The 18953-nt window shown below is 43.0% G+C and overlaps 1 protein-coding gene across 1 annotated transcript in view; it reads right to left on the bottom strand.

Moving 5' to 3' along the window:
• The window catches only part of PRKCQ (protein kinase C theta), a 71780-nt gene that overhangs the window by 30100 nt on the left and 22727 nt on the right, over positions 1–18953 (bottom strand). The window contains exons 7-11 of the mRNA XM_016219777.2: positions 16960–17089; positions 13453–13562; positions 12634–12751; positions 11034–11194; positions 7754–7927 (exon numbers count right to left, since the gene is read on the bottom strand). Coding sequence (XP_016075263.2) covers positions 7754–7927; positions 11034–11194; positions 12634–12751; positions 13453–13562; positions 16960–17089 — 693 coding nt within the window. The remainder of the gene's footprint in view (positions 1–7753; positions 7928–11033; positions 11195–12633; positions 12752–13452; positions 13563–16959; positions 17090–18953) is intronic.

Genomic DNA, 18953 nt, shown 5'->3' with positions numbered 1-18953 from the left:
TTACTGAATCTCTTATTGGAGCCCCGGTGCTGACACTTCAAGCCTTTTCTGTGTCCCCAGGTTCTCAGTCCCACCCCTGCCCCTCTCATTTCCAGCCTGAGGCAGCGTCCTACTTTATTGGGGTGATTGCATCACTGGGAGCAGCCTTAAATTTTCTCCCCTTCTAACTTCGTCTCCTCCTTTCGTGTCATCTGTCTGAAATGACAACTGTCCTTACCAGAGTTTGCTGTGGTCTTTATCTTAACCCCTTCCTCTCCCAGAATCTGCCTCCCTGAATTCCGCCCTGTTGTCTGGTGTCTCCCTGTCTCAAGCATTCTCCACCACTCTTACCCCTTAATCCCTGTGGCCACGGTAGGCTTCCATCTTCTGAAACACCCTTTCTGAAAGACTTCTGCACAACCACAAAGTCTGCCAGCCTGCTGCTCACTCCTGACGCCTCCGTCACCTGACATAGGCCCTCAGCCTCCTTCTAAGGCGCTTCTTTCTGTCCCTCCTAAACATAACTGTCCGCCTCCTCACCACTCTGAACACTCGGTCCCCTTTTTTGAAATTCTTTCCTCGGGGTGTGCGCCATGACCCCTCAGATGCCATGTGGTCGTGGTTTAACATGGAACTGTGTCTCCAAGGGCCCTATTTTAGGAGAAGTTATTGCCGGGAGCTGTAAGTATTAAGCAGCCACGTGCTGTTTATCATATGCTTTCTCTGAGACCGTGCGCCGAGGAAAGAACATTGAAGTGGCAGGAGTTTTAAGGTGCAGAGATGAGATAAAAATGATTTGGGGTTCAAAATGCAGAGTTCAGAAGCTGCAGAGGGCACAAGAGCCTGGGAACCTGGGGTGAAGGGGAACTAATGGGACTGAAGGGCATGGGGAGGTGGCAGCAGGTATGCTGAGGGCGGACATCCTCTCCTCTGAGGTTGTCCAGGACCAGCCTTTCTGGTGCTTTAGGATTCTGGCAGGTGGGTTATAGTCAGCCAATATAATTTACTATAGGATGACTTCTTTTCATTTTATTTCTACCCCTCCACCCCCCAACATTACCTAGCATTCTGTGGGGAAATGAAAAAAAAAAAAAGGCAAGAACAAAACATGCTTGTTGGTATCAAGGAGAGTATTATTTACGTGGAGAAACTGAGTAAGTGCCTCCGAAAGTAGTCATAGAAAAGGCCAAGCAGCGCAGGAACAAAACCACCTTTCTGGGTCTTGTAAGCTGAGAAGCCTGAGAGGCAGAAAGATAATGGTCATTACGTGGGGTTCAGTGAATCTGAATGCTGTGATGGAGGAGGGAGCCTCTGAGCCAGCTTTCAGCGGAGTCGAGCAGATTTCAGAGACGAGAGCAGGCACTTTCCTATAATTATATTCTCGAAGCAGTTGCAAAATGCTCACGTCTTGAGGGAAGGTGGTGACAGTACTTTTGGGGCTTTGAGAGGAAAGCTGACAGAGAAATGGACTGACAGTGTGGCCACGTGAGCCCCGAAGAGACATTATAAAAGTCACATAAAGGTGAGAAAATATCTGTGAGCTTACAGGTCAGGTGTGCAAAAAGGGCGTGACATTTCAGATGCACCAGTGCTTATAGTCATAGGAACCTGAATATCTGCTCACTAATAGCTAATTATCTCCAATATCTTGGGGGGGGGGGGGGGTGTGCAACATGAATTTACCATAAATCTGTAAATTTACTAATTTTTGCAAATTTACTGTAAATCTAACATCTTCCAAAGCACAGTTTAATTGCACAGAAAGGGCATCGGAGTGATGTGCGATTTCTGAAATAACTGTTTCCAAGCATTCTCAGCATCGGGAAACTGCCTGAACACTTTAAAGAAAAGAGACTTATCAGTCACTACAAATGGGGATGACACAAAAAAGTTAATTCTTGTCTCAGTTCATGGATAAGTGTTTTGGAGGATGTGGTTTGTGTGGTTTTTCTTTTTCTTGCTAAAATTGTGATAATTGCCAGCACTCCCAACCCAACTGGAGGGTTTATGGACGAAAAAAGTGTTGCTGAGAGCTTCAGATGGGGCCGTTTCTGAATAAAATGCTTGAAAGTAAAAGCCTTCTGGCAATCTTAGGTGGCTTTTTTGCTTTCAAACCATGGAAATATCAGAATGACATACTTTTTAAAAGACTGCTGTGTTGAGGAGCCTTTCTTTTATTTCAAATAATAAAATCTTGCATTTAGTACGGCACTTTCTCCATGAGGGATTCAAAGTTCTCTGCAAGGGCTATTTTTTTTAAACATTATCTTTTTGGAGGCCCAAAGAGGACTGGGATACAAAGAAACGTTAGGTGACTTGTTGAAAGTCATACAAAGTGTCAGGCATAGATTCATAACCTGAAACCGTAAGCAGAGGGATGACCACGGTGAGGTTGGCCCAAAGTCAAGTGTTGTGTGTTCTATAAATGGAAAGTGAAACTCAGTTTTCTTTTTCATATTAGAGAACTTTCAAAGTAATACTGAGAAGGTTCAACTGATTCACACAGGCAGTGTGGAAGTCAAGGGCAGCGTTGTAAACGGGAATTCACACCAGCATCCTGGCTCCTGACGTGGTGCTGGGAAGCTGCTTACAGAGACCTGCAAAACCGCGGCGCGTGCAACCCGAGGAGGGCCCCGAGGTGGCCTCATACCATCTAACAGTTCTTTTAGGTGTGGGGTGTAACACTTCTTAAGTTACTTGGAGGCAGACTGGAGTACAGGCAGACCTTTCAGAATTCAAAGGAGACACAAAGGTAGGCCAGAGTTCACTTACTTTCTAAGGAAAACAGTTTCAAAAGAACACAACACAACACAACACAGTATTCTCATAGTGTTTGAGGCATGTTTCCAAACTAATTTTGGAACTAAACCCTCTTATTTTTCTATAGTGTTATCAGAGATACATCAGAGAAACTTTGGATACTTGAATTACTGATCTTTCTTTTGCTCTAGCATAATTAAAAGGAGAGGGAAATTATTTTTCTCAGTGTTTTGTCTTTCCTGAAGGTCAACATTTAGTTACTATAGAGATGACACGTCGCTAAGACACCTACATGGTCTGAATGTACAGGAAGCCAATATGTCAACACAGAGACACACTGTTCCCTGGTACCAGGTGAATGGTCTTAGGCAAAGTTCATTATTCTAAGCCTCAGTTTCCTCATGGGCAAAAGAGGAAGAATAATATCAACTTCACTGGGGTTAACAGAATTAAATGAGATTAATATTTAAAGTTCCTAGGAAACTATCTGGCACAACACAGACTCTCAATAAAAGTAGGCTTTTTAAGTCATATTTTTCTGTATTTTAAACTATATGTTGGAGTAAAGATGGCTGGTTGCCTACCTTTCTTTCTTAGGAAAAAGTTTTGTTCTGGATGGCAAAGTGCCCAGCTGAAAGATAAAGTTTTCCAGCTTTCCCTGTAGCTATAGAAGAGTCAGAGATATGTGAGCAGACATTTTTTGTGGGCCTATGGAAAAGTGATTTTAATAAATGAAAGAAAGCTGTCATGGCCTTGTCTTCTCCCTTCCCTCTTCCTCCTGCTTTCTGACTGGAACATGGTTGTGAGGGCTGGGCTCCAGCAGCCATATTAGGCTGAGGAGTACCCTTGAGGATGGAAGCCCAGTGCTGTGGATAATGGAACAGAGAGCAGATGGTGCCTGGATCTCTGATGAGTGACACCATGGAACTGTCATACTTGCTCTGAACCACACATCTCACTTCTTCTATATGATGAGATAAACACTTCTATCTCATTGAAGTCATTGCTATTTTCTGTCCTCATTACTAGCAGTCAATGCAATTTCTAATCTACACACGTTATTTCACAATTAGGCAATTCTGAGCTTGGGAGATAGCTTCTAATACAGTTTAAAAAAATAATTTTATCAAGAAAGGCAACAGTGCATCTAATTATTAATGGTATCTTAAAAATGAATAAAGCAGAATATTATTTTTCCAAGTTAGGTAAGACTTTAAAAAATGTATTTACTAATTAGGATTAGTTAAGGAAAAAGAAATTGCTTTGTAATTTAATCACCATATAGTTTTATAGTCTCGCTTCTTTTGGGGAAACATACAGAACTTATAGACAGTAGGTGTCCAGGAAAAATTTGTTGAATTCATTTAACAGTGACCTTCTAAAGTCATTTGTGAAGTATATTTTCAAGGTTTTATGACTAATGAATTTGTTTCTAATAGTTTTAATTTTACTTGTTAGTAAAGTTAAAAGATTTATGACAATTATTTTTATAGATAAAATTTTCTTGTGGACTTTCTATATTTCTACTTTTTTTTTTTTAAATATATCTTTATTGATTTCAGAGAGAGGAAAGGAGAGGGAGAGAGAGACAGAAACATCAATGATGAGAGAGTCATTGATCGAGCCCGCAACCCGGGCATGTGCCCTGACCGGGAATTGAACCCCGATCGCCTGGATCCCAGGTCGACGCTCAACCGCTGAGCCAAGCCCGGCCGGGCTATATTTCTACTTTTGAAAATATGTAAATAATGGAAAATAGATATTGAACACATGGGTTTAAAATGCAGTGCGTATGTGAAAGTTAGCTGACGTACATACTGAATCCTGATACTAAGAGGGACCATGCAATTCAAGACATACGGGCTTTCGCATGAGACACAGAAAATCAAATACTAAAAAATAATAAATGTTAGTACGAAATAGAGAAAAGAACAAAAAGTCCTTTCCTCCTCCTACTAAGGCAACAGCCTCTCATCCTGGTGATTTATACTAAACTCAGATGCCAGTGATTTATGTCAGAGCCTGAAGGAAGTACAAAGTTATCTTGATCTGACACCGAGAAAATTAATTTCAAAGATTCTTTCCTTTTGTGCCTCGTTCAGATTCAGGTTCAGATTCAACTGATACTGTCTTTCACACCTATGTCCTAGGCTCTGCTTTCACACACGGTATCTGGCTCCCACCCACAGCCCCTCTGCGAGGTGACTCCTACTAACTCCCTACCCCATGCTGGGGAGGAGGAGCCTGGGCCCTGCTGAGAGGCGATTGAGCTGGGACTCAAGTTCTTCAGAGTCCCAATCCACAGCTATTTTCACTCTTCATAGCTCCTTAAATGACTTTACCATATTTTCACACTCCAACAGGTCATGTGCCTCTCATATATGAACTTTAAGAGCCTTTAATGATTTAACCCACATACCCTGACAGGTCACAAGGGAGTCCTGCTCTCGGAATCTCCTGAACGATCTGGCATCCAACAGTTGGGCTCTTTGGAGGCAGGGAGCAAATAAATAAGTTTTTCCAAAAAAATAACAATTCTCTAGAAAAGTAAATAGTCATTTATCTTATCTAATGTCTTTATAAGTAAAGGTGACTGTCCCCTCAAAAAGGCCATTTTTAAAATGTCCCCAGAGCACATTATCATTCATGTCAGTGGTGGTTTTATACACTCAACTGTGATATTTGATTGGTTACTTTGTTTGAGATGCCAGGTCTGAAGAATAGGTCAGGACATCTTAGAAGCATCTCAAGGTCCTTCAGGAGGTGTGATGTGAGCTTTTTCCCCCTCCATCCTTATTTCCAAAAGGACTCAATGCCTTGAAATCTAAGTAGCGAGCTAGTCACGTTTGACATCTGTGCACACTCTGCCACTTTTTCTCACGCATTGGCCTCCCTGTTCTATCTAGTAAAGCACTGTGGCTGCACAGAACCTACAGGATCTGCTGTGCAGGGAAGGAGGCGAGCACTGCCTGAAGCCCTGAGAGATAAGCAGAGAAGGGAATATACCCATTTATACAAAGTGGGATTCATAACAGCCTTCCCCATAAGATACAAGGACAATCATACATCATCAACATAGCAAACAAACAAGCAAAACCCAGTGGAGAAAAGGTACGAAGCTCCACTTGATTACATAATGCCCCTAGAAGCCTGGTTTGAAGTGTAGTTAGCATTTATATAAGCCTCACAATATTTCAAGAGTAACAGTGAGATTATGGGCAGTACCAGGGTGACCAGCAAATCCTGAGCACAGACTGGGAGAGCGGGACAGAGTTCCCCACTTCGCCTTTGGGTAACATAGGGACACCATCCCAGACCAGCGGATATTTATGATCTCCAGAAGGAAATTTCTGGTGGATAATCTCTCTCACTCAGTATCAGAAATTCCAAACTCCTTCCTGCTGCAGAAAATCAGCCTACTTTCTCTTAAGCAGCTTCTCATTACCCCTTTATTCCTTCATGCTTCCCGTGGCCCCCACCTGTCTCCTGCCCCCAAAGCCTTCCTGCCCTATTCAAATTCCAGTTTCTAGGTTTCCAGCTCTGGTGCTTCAGGTGTGCGTTCTGCAATGTAACTTCAGTCACCCTGCTAGAAGCAGCTCTCTTGCATCTCTCAGTAGAGTGGAATTCTCTAATTCCTTGAGGTCAGGAACTGTATCGTACATTTCCCTAGCCTCCGCAGGGCTTTGACGATGGTATATGTTTAGGAAGTCCTATTTCAGGATCTGGTTTCTCCCTACTTTAGCTAAGTATATTTATTCATTGATTCCTTCATTACACATTTGTTGAGCGCCTACTGGGAGCCGGAGAAGTGGGGAGGAAAGCCCTAGTAGCCGTCCACATTTTCTGATCAATTCCCAGTTTCGCAGCCGTTACTTTCTGTGGCTGGGGGCGGCCCAGGGGCCCTCCGTATTCACAGTTACACTGAGGTAGAACATTATCGAAACTACAAGGCTCGAAACAGAAAGAGAGGAAAACCCTTCGTGTTCTTTGGACCTTAGCCACATGATCCCTTCTTATTCTGGGCGATGTACGATGGGGCCGGGGTGAGGGAGGGTAGAAAAATGAAAAGAGAAAATCATGATGCTTGTGCACGAGGACTGATCTGCAAGGATGTTCACCCGGGTGTTATTTAAATCAGAACAGAGAATTAGAAACGTTCTAATTAGGTAGGTCGTGCGACAGAGAAATATCCACACCTATGAGGAAATGTATTAAAAATATGGGTTACAGAACAGTTGATGTTTATAATCGGTTGCTGTTCTTATTTTAAAAAAATCCACTGGGGGAAAGTCTAGAAAGATAAACTTCAAAGTATTAATGGTGACTATACGCAAGGGGTGGGGTTATAAATGATTTTCTTCTTTGAGTGTATAAGCATTTTACAATTTTTCTAAAAATGATACAATTTGAGTGAGGAAAAAAAGCAATTAAATTTTTTTTAAGGGAAAAGGAGACCAGGACAAGAATCCCCCAGAACAGGTGAGTTTTTTGACAAAATGCACCCTCACTCTCAGTGCTCTGGCCTTCGATCCTTGCTCCTTGAGGAAGCCCACCGTGCAGGCCGCTCCCCCGCTGGCCCAATAAAGAAGATAGCGGTGCGCGTGCATGCTGATCTGTTTTCCAGCGTCTGTCTCTTCAAATAGATGTACGTAGCTGAATGAACAGGGGTCACATATTTCCCCCCTCACAAAACACTGCATTGTCAAACAAGTCACAAACTGCTATGAATCCTAGTTGTACTATAAGTTAAACCAAATTCTAAAAAACCAAGCAAACAGAAAAACCAATCCAGAAGTGAAGCCCTTTCCCAACTGACCACATTAAAAAAACCCCTAAGTATTTAGAGGAGAGGATACCTGTTTGGATGGATGGAAGGGGGACTGAAAGGTAAAGAAGAAAGATATGGAGATGTGCCCACATCTCACAATGAGGGTGCCAGCCGGCCGGGCACCGTGCCGGATAGGCAGGCTCACCGGGGCCGGGGGACAGAGGGTTGTCTGCCCAGATGCCATACCTTGGTCTGGAACGTACAGAACATGTGTGTCAGGAACGGATGCTCCCAGGCCAAGGAGAGAACTCTCTTCTCTACCATTGTGCACTCAACGTCGTCGTCCATCAGAACCACATCCTTCTTTAGGGCTTTTATTGCGAAAAATTGGTTGGTTTTCTTGAACTCTGCTAGGAAGACCTAGAAGGAAGGGGAAGAGGCAACTTCCCTTTAGAATTTGGAGTCACACTCATTCAGGAAGGGACAGGCTGTGAGAGATGTTGGGTGACGAAGGCGTCTTCCTGCTCCAACCCCCTTCATCTCCTTTATGCAGACAAAATAGAACACTTCACTGGTTTAGGATGTCACCTGACAGTTTCATACTCTCTTCGTACCTTTCCAAGGGTTTCACAAAAACAACTGTGCAACTGGATGGGTTATTCTCAGTTCCTGTCTGCCCAGGGACCTGAGTAAGTTTATAATAAAAATCCACAGAGACAAATGTGTACTGATCGAAGCAGCAGCGAGTAGTGGAGAGGCGGACACGATTGTACTCTAAACATCACTGCAAATGATAATAAAACCTTCTCCAAGAATTACTCAGTTTTTCAAGGCCAAAAAGAATCCATGAGGGATAGAGCTCTCCTTGTGTGCTTGAAGAAGGTACACCATCTGACCTGATGGCACAACAACCAATCCCATTTTTGGGACCTACTATGCATCAGGCATTCTGCTTTGTACTTTCCATGTGCTACCTCATTTTATTATCTTTTAATTCTTAGCTGAGAACACTCTGCAAGACAGACAGGAATAATAATAATAAAAAAACTGGGTTCAAAGAGTAACTTAAGTTTCTCAGATTCGTGGAGCTACTCAGTGGAAAATCTAACTCGAGAGTTTACTTTTCCCACTTGGTGTCGTGAATCACACATGAAAGGACACCAGATGGCACCTAATGGAGAGTTTCTGCAGCTCTCGCCTTTGTAAGCGATGCAGCAACAGCCGACTAGCAGTTGGGAGGACATGGCATTTGGAGACAGAAAACTCCAGCTTGGGGCTCATTTCACAGACATTTACTAGCTGTGGGAATGTGGGCAAACCAGTTAACCTCTCTGGGCTTCAGTCTCCTAATGTGTAAAGAGAGAACTGTCACCATATTCTCTAGCTTATAGGACCACTGTGAAAATCAAATGAGACACCACATGGGAAAGTGATTCATGAACTATAAAATGCTCTCTAAATGACAGATGCTAAGGATACTTGTCATTTGTTTCTTTTAGTGACTTTTAGGGAGAGTTGAAGTCAATGCTGCTAAACCAGAAATGAAAATGCATGTGTCTATGTTTAAAATAATATAGTGCAGATATATAGCTTTGGGATAGCTGGCTTGATGGAGGGGAAAGAGCTTAGATGAGAATTCTGGCAAATGAGTACAGTGCATAGCTCCAGAAAACCTACAGTTTGTTCTCCTGGGCCTAAAAGCAGATACAGAACAAGAATGTAGAAGCTACTATTTTGGTGAGGAGCCATACTTCCTATATAGAGCGCAAAAAAAGAAGAACAAGTTCTGGCATATTCTCAGTGTTGTCCTGTGTTGCTTTGGTGCTTGTTCTCCTCTAGATGGGTCCCACCATGCAGTCCTCCCAGAGTGTAGGGGCCCTGGGTGCTGATGGCAAGGACACAAAGCAGACGATATCTGAAGCTCTCACTTGTCCCTTGGGATATTCACTAAGGCCTATAGGTTCAACTTAATGTCTTTCTTATTAACCATGTTCAAGTGAAACAATCCACACAGGAATAAAGAAAGATAAACATTTCATTCACAATTAAAATGACTTTTTTGGTAATTGCTTCTTTCAATAAAACATCCCAAAACCAGCCATAAAGTAAGAAGCTGGAAAGGTAATTTTCATCTCTATAACATGCTCTCAATTTTTGGTAACAGGTTATGATTGCACATTAATTGATGCTAAATTACAGTGAAGACTGGCTGTAAAATTGTCTATTACACTCAGGTTAACACCAAATGAGCCTGCTGTGGTTCAGATGATTGTGGAAATGAACTAAGAGAATTAATGGATATCAGCTATAGTTTGCAGGGCAGGGTAGATTTTACCAAAGGTGAAGAATGGCTGTTTAAATCCAAACTCCAATTGCAGCACAGTGTCATCCAACTGTGACAATAAATTAGTTTGTTTATTATTAAATAAACTGGGTGAGTTTTCCAGCCAAAGTCTGGTGAGCAGGTGCTGAGCATAATGCTGGCTTTGGATGCACAAATTCATGGAACAGCAGTCTCTGGCTAAAATTTTCATGGGCGTGAATCCAAGAATGTAAAAAATGGATACATTAGATATCCTTAATATCGAAAAGAACCTAAAATCCTATATTCCATGTCATCCCTCTTTATAATCGCTGGTTTGTAAATATTCTCCCATCATTGCTAATTGATTGTAATTTCTTAAATTATGTCTTCCCCCTTTCCTTTTCCTCTATAACTGACAGAGACAGCCCATAACCCAAGTGTGTTGCAGGAAGAATTTAGAGGAGGCATTTTCTCCATAAAGCTTTCCCAGGACTCTCAAGCTACAGCTGTGTTATGGGCTGAATTGTATACCTTCCCAAAATTTCATACGTTGAAGTCCTAACTCCCACGACTTCAGAATGCCACTGTATTTGGAGACAGGGTCATTACAGAGGTGATTAGGTTAAAAGGAGGTCATTGAGGTGGGACCTAATCTAATATGACTGATATCCTCATAAGAAGGGGAGAGTAGGACACAGACATGAACAAAGGGATGACCATGAGAGGACACAGGGAGAAGAGGCATCTATAAGCTGAGTATAGAGGCTTAGGAGAAACAACCCTGCTGACACCTTGCTCTGGGACTTCCAGCCTCCAGCACTGTGAGGAATTGTTGAAGCAGCCAGTCTGTGGTATTTGGTCACAGTAGCTCTAGCCAACTGACACCAATCAAACAAAAAACTGGTGTGAAACAGGAACTGGCTGAAGCATCTTCTTATTTCTGAGGTTTCCAAAGATCAAACTCATAAGCTGGGGGATGGATGCTTTTGAAGCAAAATGGTTTGGGAACAACAATTCCCAGGAGGCAGAGGCTGCTTTTCCTTAGAGCCCCTGGGTCCCTATTTATTCAGACACCTCTAATCTGTCACAAAATGCTCAGGAATGCACTCCCTGCACACTCGCCCACAGTTCTGATCCCAAGAGTTTGGTTCTCCTGACCAGGAGCTTTGTGCTTCAATTTTTAGACATTGGTCTGTGGGATTCTGTAGTATGATATCATACCTTGCCAAAACTTCCTTTCCCCAACATTTTGTGCAAGATAAAATCCTCAATTTTTAATTTCATATGTAAAGATGGTCTTTCTACGTTCAGTTCAGGTTCTGGACGATGGCACGTTTTCTCCATCTCATCCAAGGGAGACTCCCAGGAGATTCCTTGTGGCTCTGAAAATGGCAACCAGTGGTTAAAAGGAAACAAGAAACAGTGGAGGGTTATTCTAGCTACTTGGAGAACATACTTTCTTTTCCACTCTTCCATTCTAGGATACATCTGCAATAATGCAGAAAGGGGTTCCTGCTGTGCCTGGTGGTACCTCTGGCCTGTGAGCCTGGCACTGGGGCATGGACTGGGTCTCTTTATCTACCTAACAGATTGGGGGAAATTTCAAGTGGAGAAGCAATCCAATCAGCAAAGGCCTGTACAGTACATGCAACACAAATGAGCACTTTCAGTGATTGTCAAATCATGGACAAATAGGGATCTTAACCAAATTAGAGGAAAAATTATCCTCAATTGCTTGTTTGGCTCACAGGCACAGTGGCATCAATTTCTACAATTTACCAGGGGAGGGAAGAGAAAATGGATTGCAGACTGTTAAAGATCCGAATTGCATCATCTGTCACAGTCTTTAAGTCAACGTGTACCTACTTCGATCATCTCTGAGACACTATCTACTTCTCTGCTTGGATGCCCTTCCCAACTCTAACCCAAACCTTTCTTTAAAAAATTCTAAATCTATTTATTCCTCACTCCATGCCAGAGGAGGTGTAGGAAAAACATTTTTGGAAACTTTCCTCTTCCCCCATATATTATTTTTTCTTTTTTATTGAAAATACTTGACATATCACACTGTGTTAATTTAAGATGTACAATATGTTGATTTGATACATTTACATATTGTGATATGATTGCCATTGTAGCGATGGATGGTACCACCGTCACATCACATAATTATCATTTTGTCTTTTGTGGTTGGAATAATGACATTTATTTTTCAATCTCTAGGTTTATCTTTCACATTCTCCCTAAATCCAAGGAAAATAAGTATTTTATAATGTCTGTTGATGCTATTAGGTTCCAGAGTCAGGTGGTCATATCCTCCCATGACTGACCTTCACACAGAAGGCTGGATAAACTTCCATCACATCATAAATGTTGCAGATTTTGGGCACTACTCTTCTTCCCCTTTCTACTCTTACACTTCCCAGAACAGTCTCAGAGGGGCAGAATAGGAGGGTCCTCTGAGGTATTCCCACTACTGAGCTTCATGGTGGATTTATTTCTGTAAACCATTTAATAGTGACAGGAAGTAATGTTCTAAGGTTCTAAGGAAAAACTTAGTTGTGTTCTCCAGACTTATCCCATCTTCTCCCTCCTACCCCCAATCCTCCCGCCCTTTCTAAAAGGTTTCCTAATGGGGTGTGTTTTGGTTTCACATCTAAGAAGTAGGAGCTTCTTAGTTGGTGGCTAGGTCTGTAATCTTGAAATAGAAAAGAATCATCTATCAGACCAGGTGCATGGAGAACTTATGTACAGAGGACTCAAGTTAAGGTTAATCGAGATAAACTACTGACATTGATTCTATGGGGAGCAGGATAGCTACCTCGTTTCCCCGATGTCAGTACATATGGCAGCCTTGCTTCACCTTTTATGGAGCATGGGGGACCAATTTCAACTGGACCTTCTCTGAAGATGTGTTCAGAATCTCTTAAGCAGCGAGCCTAGATTACAAACAAAGAGTCAGACCACCCACCACTGATGGACAGCTCAGCCTGTCCTTGGGGAAAAAGCCATTTAAGATTGCTAAATGTGTAAGATAACCAAAGCTCTTTCTCTCAGCACTCATTTTGGATTCCATATCCTGTGAGAGTCTGTCTATTGGATTTATGCACCAGCAGAACGTATTCATTTCCTTCATACTTTTCTGGAGGCTAATTGGTTTCTTGCATGCTATCCAAGGGAAGGTCAATGGATAGAAAAACAGCATTGCCAAATCCTACAGCGGGTTTGTTCTTGGACATGCAAATTACACATGCTAGTAAATGGCAAGGCAGAAGTTGCCCCGGACTCAGTGTTTTGAGAGTATTCTAGGGACGATTCTAGCATATAAGTGTATTCTCTCAGGCTATTAAATAGCCCTAGTGTATGGGTATAAAGCTGGCAATGAATCCTCAATAATTTTAATGAATTTATTTGTTTCTGTCCCTGCTCATTCTGTGAATTTAAGATCTTGCAAAGGTCCATACACTACAAATGCATTAAATAAATATCTCAAAGGGGGCATATGAACATGAAGATGAAAGGGGAAAGGCAAGTGCTCAGAAATAGGCTCCATGTTGTCCCACATAGTTGCTACAGATCAGAGAGCAAAGGGACTGGAGTAGTCCTGGTTGAGCTGAAAGTGCAGGAACTTGTCACCTACCTGTTGAGTGCTCTCAATCATTGCCAGTGCTTCAGCCATTAGCTTCTGGTTTATGCCACATAGGTTGGCCACCTTTGTCTGGCATCGGTGATGCACATTCATGCCACATGCTGAAAGGGGGACAGTGACATCATGAGCCAGGGCAACAGAACCAACTTCCATGGCCTTTGTACATGATCTTCTTTAGGTATAAGTATGTTGAAGGAACAGTTGGCATCCCACATGCCATCTTCCCAGCAGGAGACACTGAACACAAATAAATTAGGACAGTGCTTTATGATGACACTGGGCATCCACCTCCCCTTCCCGAAACAGACACACACAGACCAGGTGGTCCTTGTGTGATGCTGGGAAGTGATCCCCACTAAAGATGGAACCAGGGCTGTGTTGATAGGGGAGGAAGTCTGCTGTTAGTATGCACTTAGACTGTGCCATTGCTGAGAGAAAAAGGCTGGTATTGGCTCTCACTGCTGGTAATGTGCAATGCTAGAATTGAAGGTTGTTCATGCCCACTCTGGACCCTTACCCTAAATCAGAGCCCAGGCATCCCCTTTCCCATATAGGCTGCAAAGAGCTTCTCTAGGCTGAAGTCCAGGGTTCAAGTCTGCAGAACTGAAATGCAGATGGTGGTGATGGGGGGGGGGGGGTCTATGTGTGTGCTTAGGACTGGGGCTTGGAGGAGGGAAAGTGGCTGGAGAGCACATTCCCAGCATATGGGAGAGTTGGGCTAACTGAGCTAAACCACCTACATAGGCTTCTAGCTCTGACAGCCATGATCCTGCAGAAGTTTTCTGGTTCATAGTCCTAAAAACAGCACAGCAAGGGTCTGCCCTCCACTTACTGTGGCCATGTGAGCCTCCTTGGTTTGGAAGGTGTGCACACCTGTGTGTCTGTGTGAAGACAACCATTATATATCATGTCGTTAGTTTTAGAAAATGAAAATTCTCCTTGCGAAACATCACCATTATTGTGAAAAAAAGAAGTTCACAAAGATTTCAAATCCCAGGTAAAAGAACTCTGATCTGAGGTCCAACTTGATTCTATAAAGGTGTATCAATAGGGACCGTTAAAATGGAATTAGGCAGGAGAAGCTATAAAATCAGGCAGTTTTAATCTTATCTGCTTATTATTAGCCCATTTGTGTGCAAAAAACTTAGCATAGTGATTGGCATCAAATAGGTACTCACTAAATACAACTTTTCTTTCATCTTCATTATGTATTACAATAAAATATATATTGAAAAATTTAGGTGAAATTTTAGCAGCCTTCACCTTTAGTTTTAACTAGTCCACTCTTCCTCAGAGTGTTCATAACCAAACATAATAAAACAGCATTTTCTATGTAAATAAGTATAAAGCTACTACTCGTCCCAGTATAAATGGATAGGTGTAGTCATAAAAATCCATTTGAAGAGCCATGTTTAAGAAAGATGCTATTTGCAAAGGCTTGCCTCCCTTGAATTCTGCATCCTTAGTGCAGGGAGGCCAGCAATGATGATTTAGCACAAGGGATGGGGCAGTTTTACTTTGCTCCTTAAAACTGTAGCCAGATATAAGCTTGTCTCTGACGTGAGGTTGTGAAGAAAGGCCCCATCCCCGCTACGACGATGTCACGAGTCTTTGTTACTGACCTATTCGGTGATGCGTAGATCTCTGTGAGTGCAAATGGTTCCTTTTGATGTCTATTTTCATGGGAAGTACAGTGGAGAGAGAAAGCAGGCGGGTCAGGATGAAGGGAGGCCCTACTTAGGAAGGTGGCTTATAAGAGAGCAAGACAAAGGGAGTGTGCAGCAAAGACCAGGGAACAAGAGACATAGGGAAGAGTGGGAGGTGACAAAGATGAGGGCATGAGGTGAGACAGCAGGGACTTTGGGGTGTTGGCAGCAAGAACAGAGGACACATACAGGGGAGGAGAGGGAAGGGAGGAAAGGGGAGAGGAGAGGGGATGAGAGAAAAGAGGGAGGAGGCTACTGGAAGTGTGGGGGGTTAGGGGGGAAAGAGAATGGAATGGAGGAGAAAGAACATTTAAAAAGGACAGAACAAAGCAGGCGTGTGAGCCGTGAAATAATGCCAAGAATCCTCGTGGGAGTTCTAAGCTCAGAGCATAATCACATGCTGGGACCTGCTCGGCCTGGGTAGGTGGGGTGCCCAGGCTCTGGGGAAAGGAAATGTGAAGTGTGAGACCCTCATAAGAACAGGAGGCCATCAGATGGGACTCTGATTATTCATGTCTTGTGTGTACAATTAGGGTATCTGAGGTTACTTCTTGCCGGTGAACTTGTAAAGATATTCTGTACAGTGCCAGGCCCTCCCGTGCATCTTGAACAGGAGAAGAAAGTATACAGCAGTACTCGTGGGCTACGGAGGGACTGTTCAGGTGAACTTTGACTGCATGTGGGTCTTGCCTTCGGTAATGATTTAAAAACCTACCCCTCCTGCCTCCATTAAGATGTCATGCCAGGCTCCCCAGACACGTGAATGCAATTGGGATGAGGAAGGGGGACGCTGCTGCAGGTGATCTTTCACCTAAAGTCAGCACCTCTGTCACTTAAAAGATAAGGCACGCATTAGCCAGTGACATAAAATAAAGTAGGGCTGCCAAGAACAGTGGCTTCTCTAGTTAATAATTCAGGCAGAAGAGTCTCTGCCACAGCAGGAGCCCTCCTTTTTGAACATATCTGGGCCCCATCCCCACCCTCACCCCCCACTCAAAAGGCAGAGCTCTTTGTCATTGCTGTTGGAAGGTTTTCCTCCCTAGCCTCTAGTCTTGGTGTAATAGCATCTCCATTTCTAAAGGTTATTGCCTTGGCAACTTGGAGTTTTAGAGCAGGAAAGCCCTTTTGGCTTTTTCTCAGGGTTGGTCTGAATAAGTTGACCAGTGGAGGCTGCAGGCCCCGGCCCTGCTGGGCTGGCAGCCTTTGGGGAAAGGTCAGAGTCAGAGCTGGGCTCAGCCTCTCCCTGGGCATTTTGAGTGATAGATTCTCCATTCAGCTTAAGTCACGGAATTCTTCTGTGCAGGACCTTCCACCAGCCAAGCACAGGTGCCAAGCTTGCTCCTTAATGGGACTACAGACAGAACCTCACTGGTGATGCAAAGGAGGGTGAGGGGGCTCCCCAGAAGCTGCCAGAGTCAGGAGCCGGGCCCAGAGAGACAGTGGGTCAGGAGAGGGAAGCCGTCAGTCAGAGGAGAAATGCTGCCTTCATTTCTCCCCAGGACCAGGCACAACAGAGGGCAGCGGGCCAGGAGCCTTGACATTTAACCTGCGTGATTTTGTGCTTGTCTGGGTTCAAGGATTAAGGTGTGTGGGAGGGGCGGTGTAAGAGAAGGAGCGGCAGTGGACTATTGTCTTGGTCATTTCTCGTTCAGGATCATGGAGCTCCTCTAGGCTGCTTGGAGGGGTCAGTGGCCACATCTTCCCTCCCCCTGTCCCGCTCTTCATTGAAGCTGTGACTCCCCCTCCTGGAGGTGTTCTGTGGGGGCCCACACTCATTTCCCGCCAGACTCACCATCACACTTCAGTCCTTGCCTGGCCAGGCCCCACAGCAGGGTCCCACAGTGCTCGCAGAAGGTTGGGCTTTTGTAATTGTAGACTTTAAATCTATGCGGCATGTCAATTTTGAATCTCTCCTTGTGGAACTGAAAGAAGAGGAGACCACATGATGGTATGTTCCCAGCTTATATGTCTTAGCAGATACTTTAGCATAACTAGCAAAATAATAAAAACATTGGAACGATGCGTATTTTAAACCACAATTTTTACTTGTCAAGTTTTATAGTCTTGTCCAAAGAACTCAGACAGCCATTAGCTCTTTGGGGGTAAGGGGCAAGCATGAGATATACACATATCAAGTAACCCGCAGGTAGACAGCTGCAGTCTGAGGCATTCCCACAGTCTGACTAACTTTTCTGGAAGAGGGGACTAGGTTATTTATTTAGATGAGCTCAGTAAACCTTGCACTTCCTTTGTTATTTTAATACAATATTTCCTTTTCTCTTTCAACTCAGAACTAGTGCTTTAACCTTTGGAAGATGTTATGTAATGACTCCTCTACAGCAACATTGCCATGGGCTTATTAGTGTGAGGGTCTGAAGTGTGAAGCACTTCACACCTGTTATACATAAACTTAGGAGGCCAGAGGTAGCTGATGGTTCTGCCAGGTGTTGTGGACACATATGGCATGTGTGTTATCTTTTACACATGTGATATCTTAGGCAATCCTCAAAACACCATTTGAAGTAGCCTCTATTAGTATTCTCATTTGACAGATGAGGCAATTAAGCACTGAGAGGGCAAGACACTTGTCTAGGTCACACAGCCAACTGAACTGGGATAACTATAGCCTGGCCATCAGAATCAGCACCTGTCCTCTCTCACTATTACTCTTCTCACTCTTAAAATAAATGTATGCTTTAGGGAATGGGGAGAGGGGAGTGAGAGAGGAATGCTGGTGGTAGATATATTGCAGATTTTTTTTTTTTTACAGAGTTTCCCAGAGTTTAACTCCTCTCCTTGAGGTAATCAAACTTACCTCATGAACAACAGCAAAAAAATCAGGCAGTTTGAATCCTGGCAAGAATAGCAATATTCTTGTGCAGCGTAAAAACTTTTATGTACTTAAGACTTATAATCTCTGCCTAAGTTTAAAAAATTTTTTAAAATATATCTTTATTGATTCAGAGAGAGGAAGGGAGAGGGAGAAAGAGAGTTGAAACATCAATGATGAGAGAGTCATCATTGATCAGCTGCCTCCTGCACGCTCCCGACTGGGGAATCAAGCCCGCAACCCAGGCATGTGCCCTGACCAGGTATCAAACCGTGATCCCCTGAATCCTACGGCAATGCTCAACCACTGAGTCACGCCTGGCCGGGCTTTGCCTAAGATTTTAATTAAACAATTTGTTTGGGAACATGCAAAGTAACGAAGCCATATTCATTAAAGTGATGTAGTTAATGTTCCGGCTTTGGCTATTGGTCAGCTTTGTGTCTTTACAAATGGCTAAAAAGTTGTAAGTTAGAATTGCTTAAAAGTTGCCCAGCACTTACTCTAGCCATTTTCAACCAAGATAAATAACTTTCTAAACTGACTTTGTATAAGCATTTCCACGTAAATATGAGCAATTAATGTCAAGGTCCAGACTAGAAGGCTTCCACTTTAAATCATGAACACCCAAATGGTTTATGATATGTTTGGGAAAAGCTGAAGATCTGTACTTTCCACTTTGATAGTTACTTAGCCACATGGGCCAAGTGAATATTTGCAAGGTGATAAAATGCACACTGGCTTTTGAAGACTTTGTACGAAAAAATAATATAAAATATCTCATTAATTTTTATACTGATTATATATTGAAATGATATTATTTGGGCTGATTGGGTTAAATAAGAAATAATCTTAAGAGTAATTTCACCCATTGCTTTTTACTTATTTAATGTGGCTATTTGAAAATTTAAAATTACACTGTGGCTCTCATTCTATTTCTATTGGACACTAAACTTTGA

Source organism: Miniopterus natalensis, chromosome 1 (genome assembly GCF_054644295.1).
Source record: "Miniopterus natalensis isolate mMinNat1 chromosome 1, mMinNat1.hap1, whole genome shotgun sequence".
Classification (NCBI taxonomy): Eukaryota; Metazoa; Chordata; class Mammalia; order Chiroptera; family Miniopteridae; genus Miniopterus; species Miniopterus natalensis.
The sequence above is the reverse complement of the archived record's forward strand: the minus strand, read 5'-3'. Positions and strand labels throughout refer to the sequence as shown.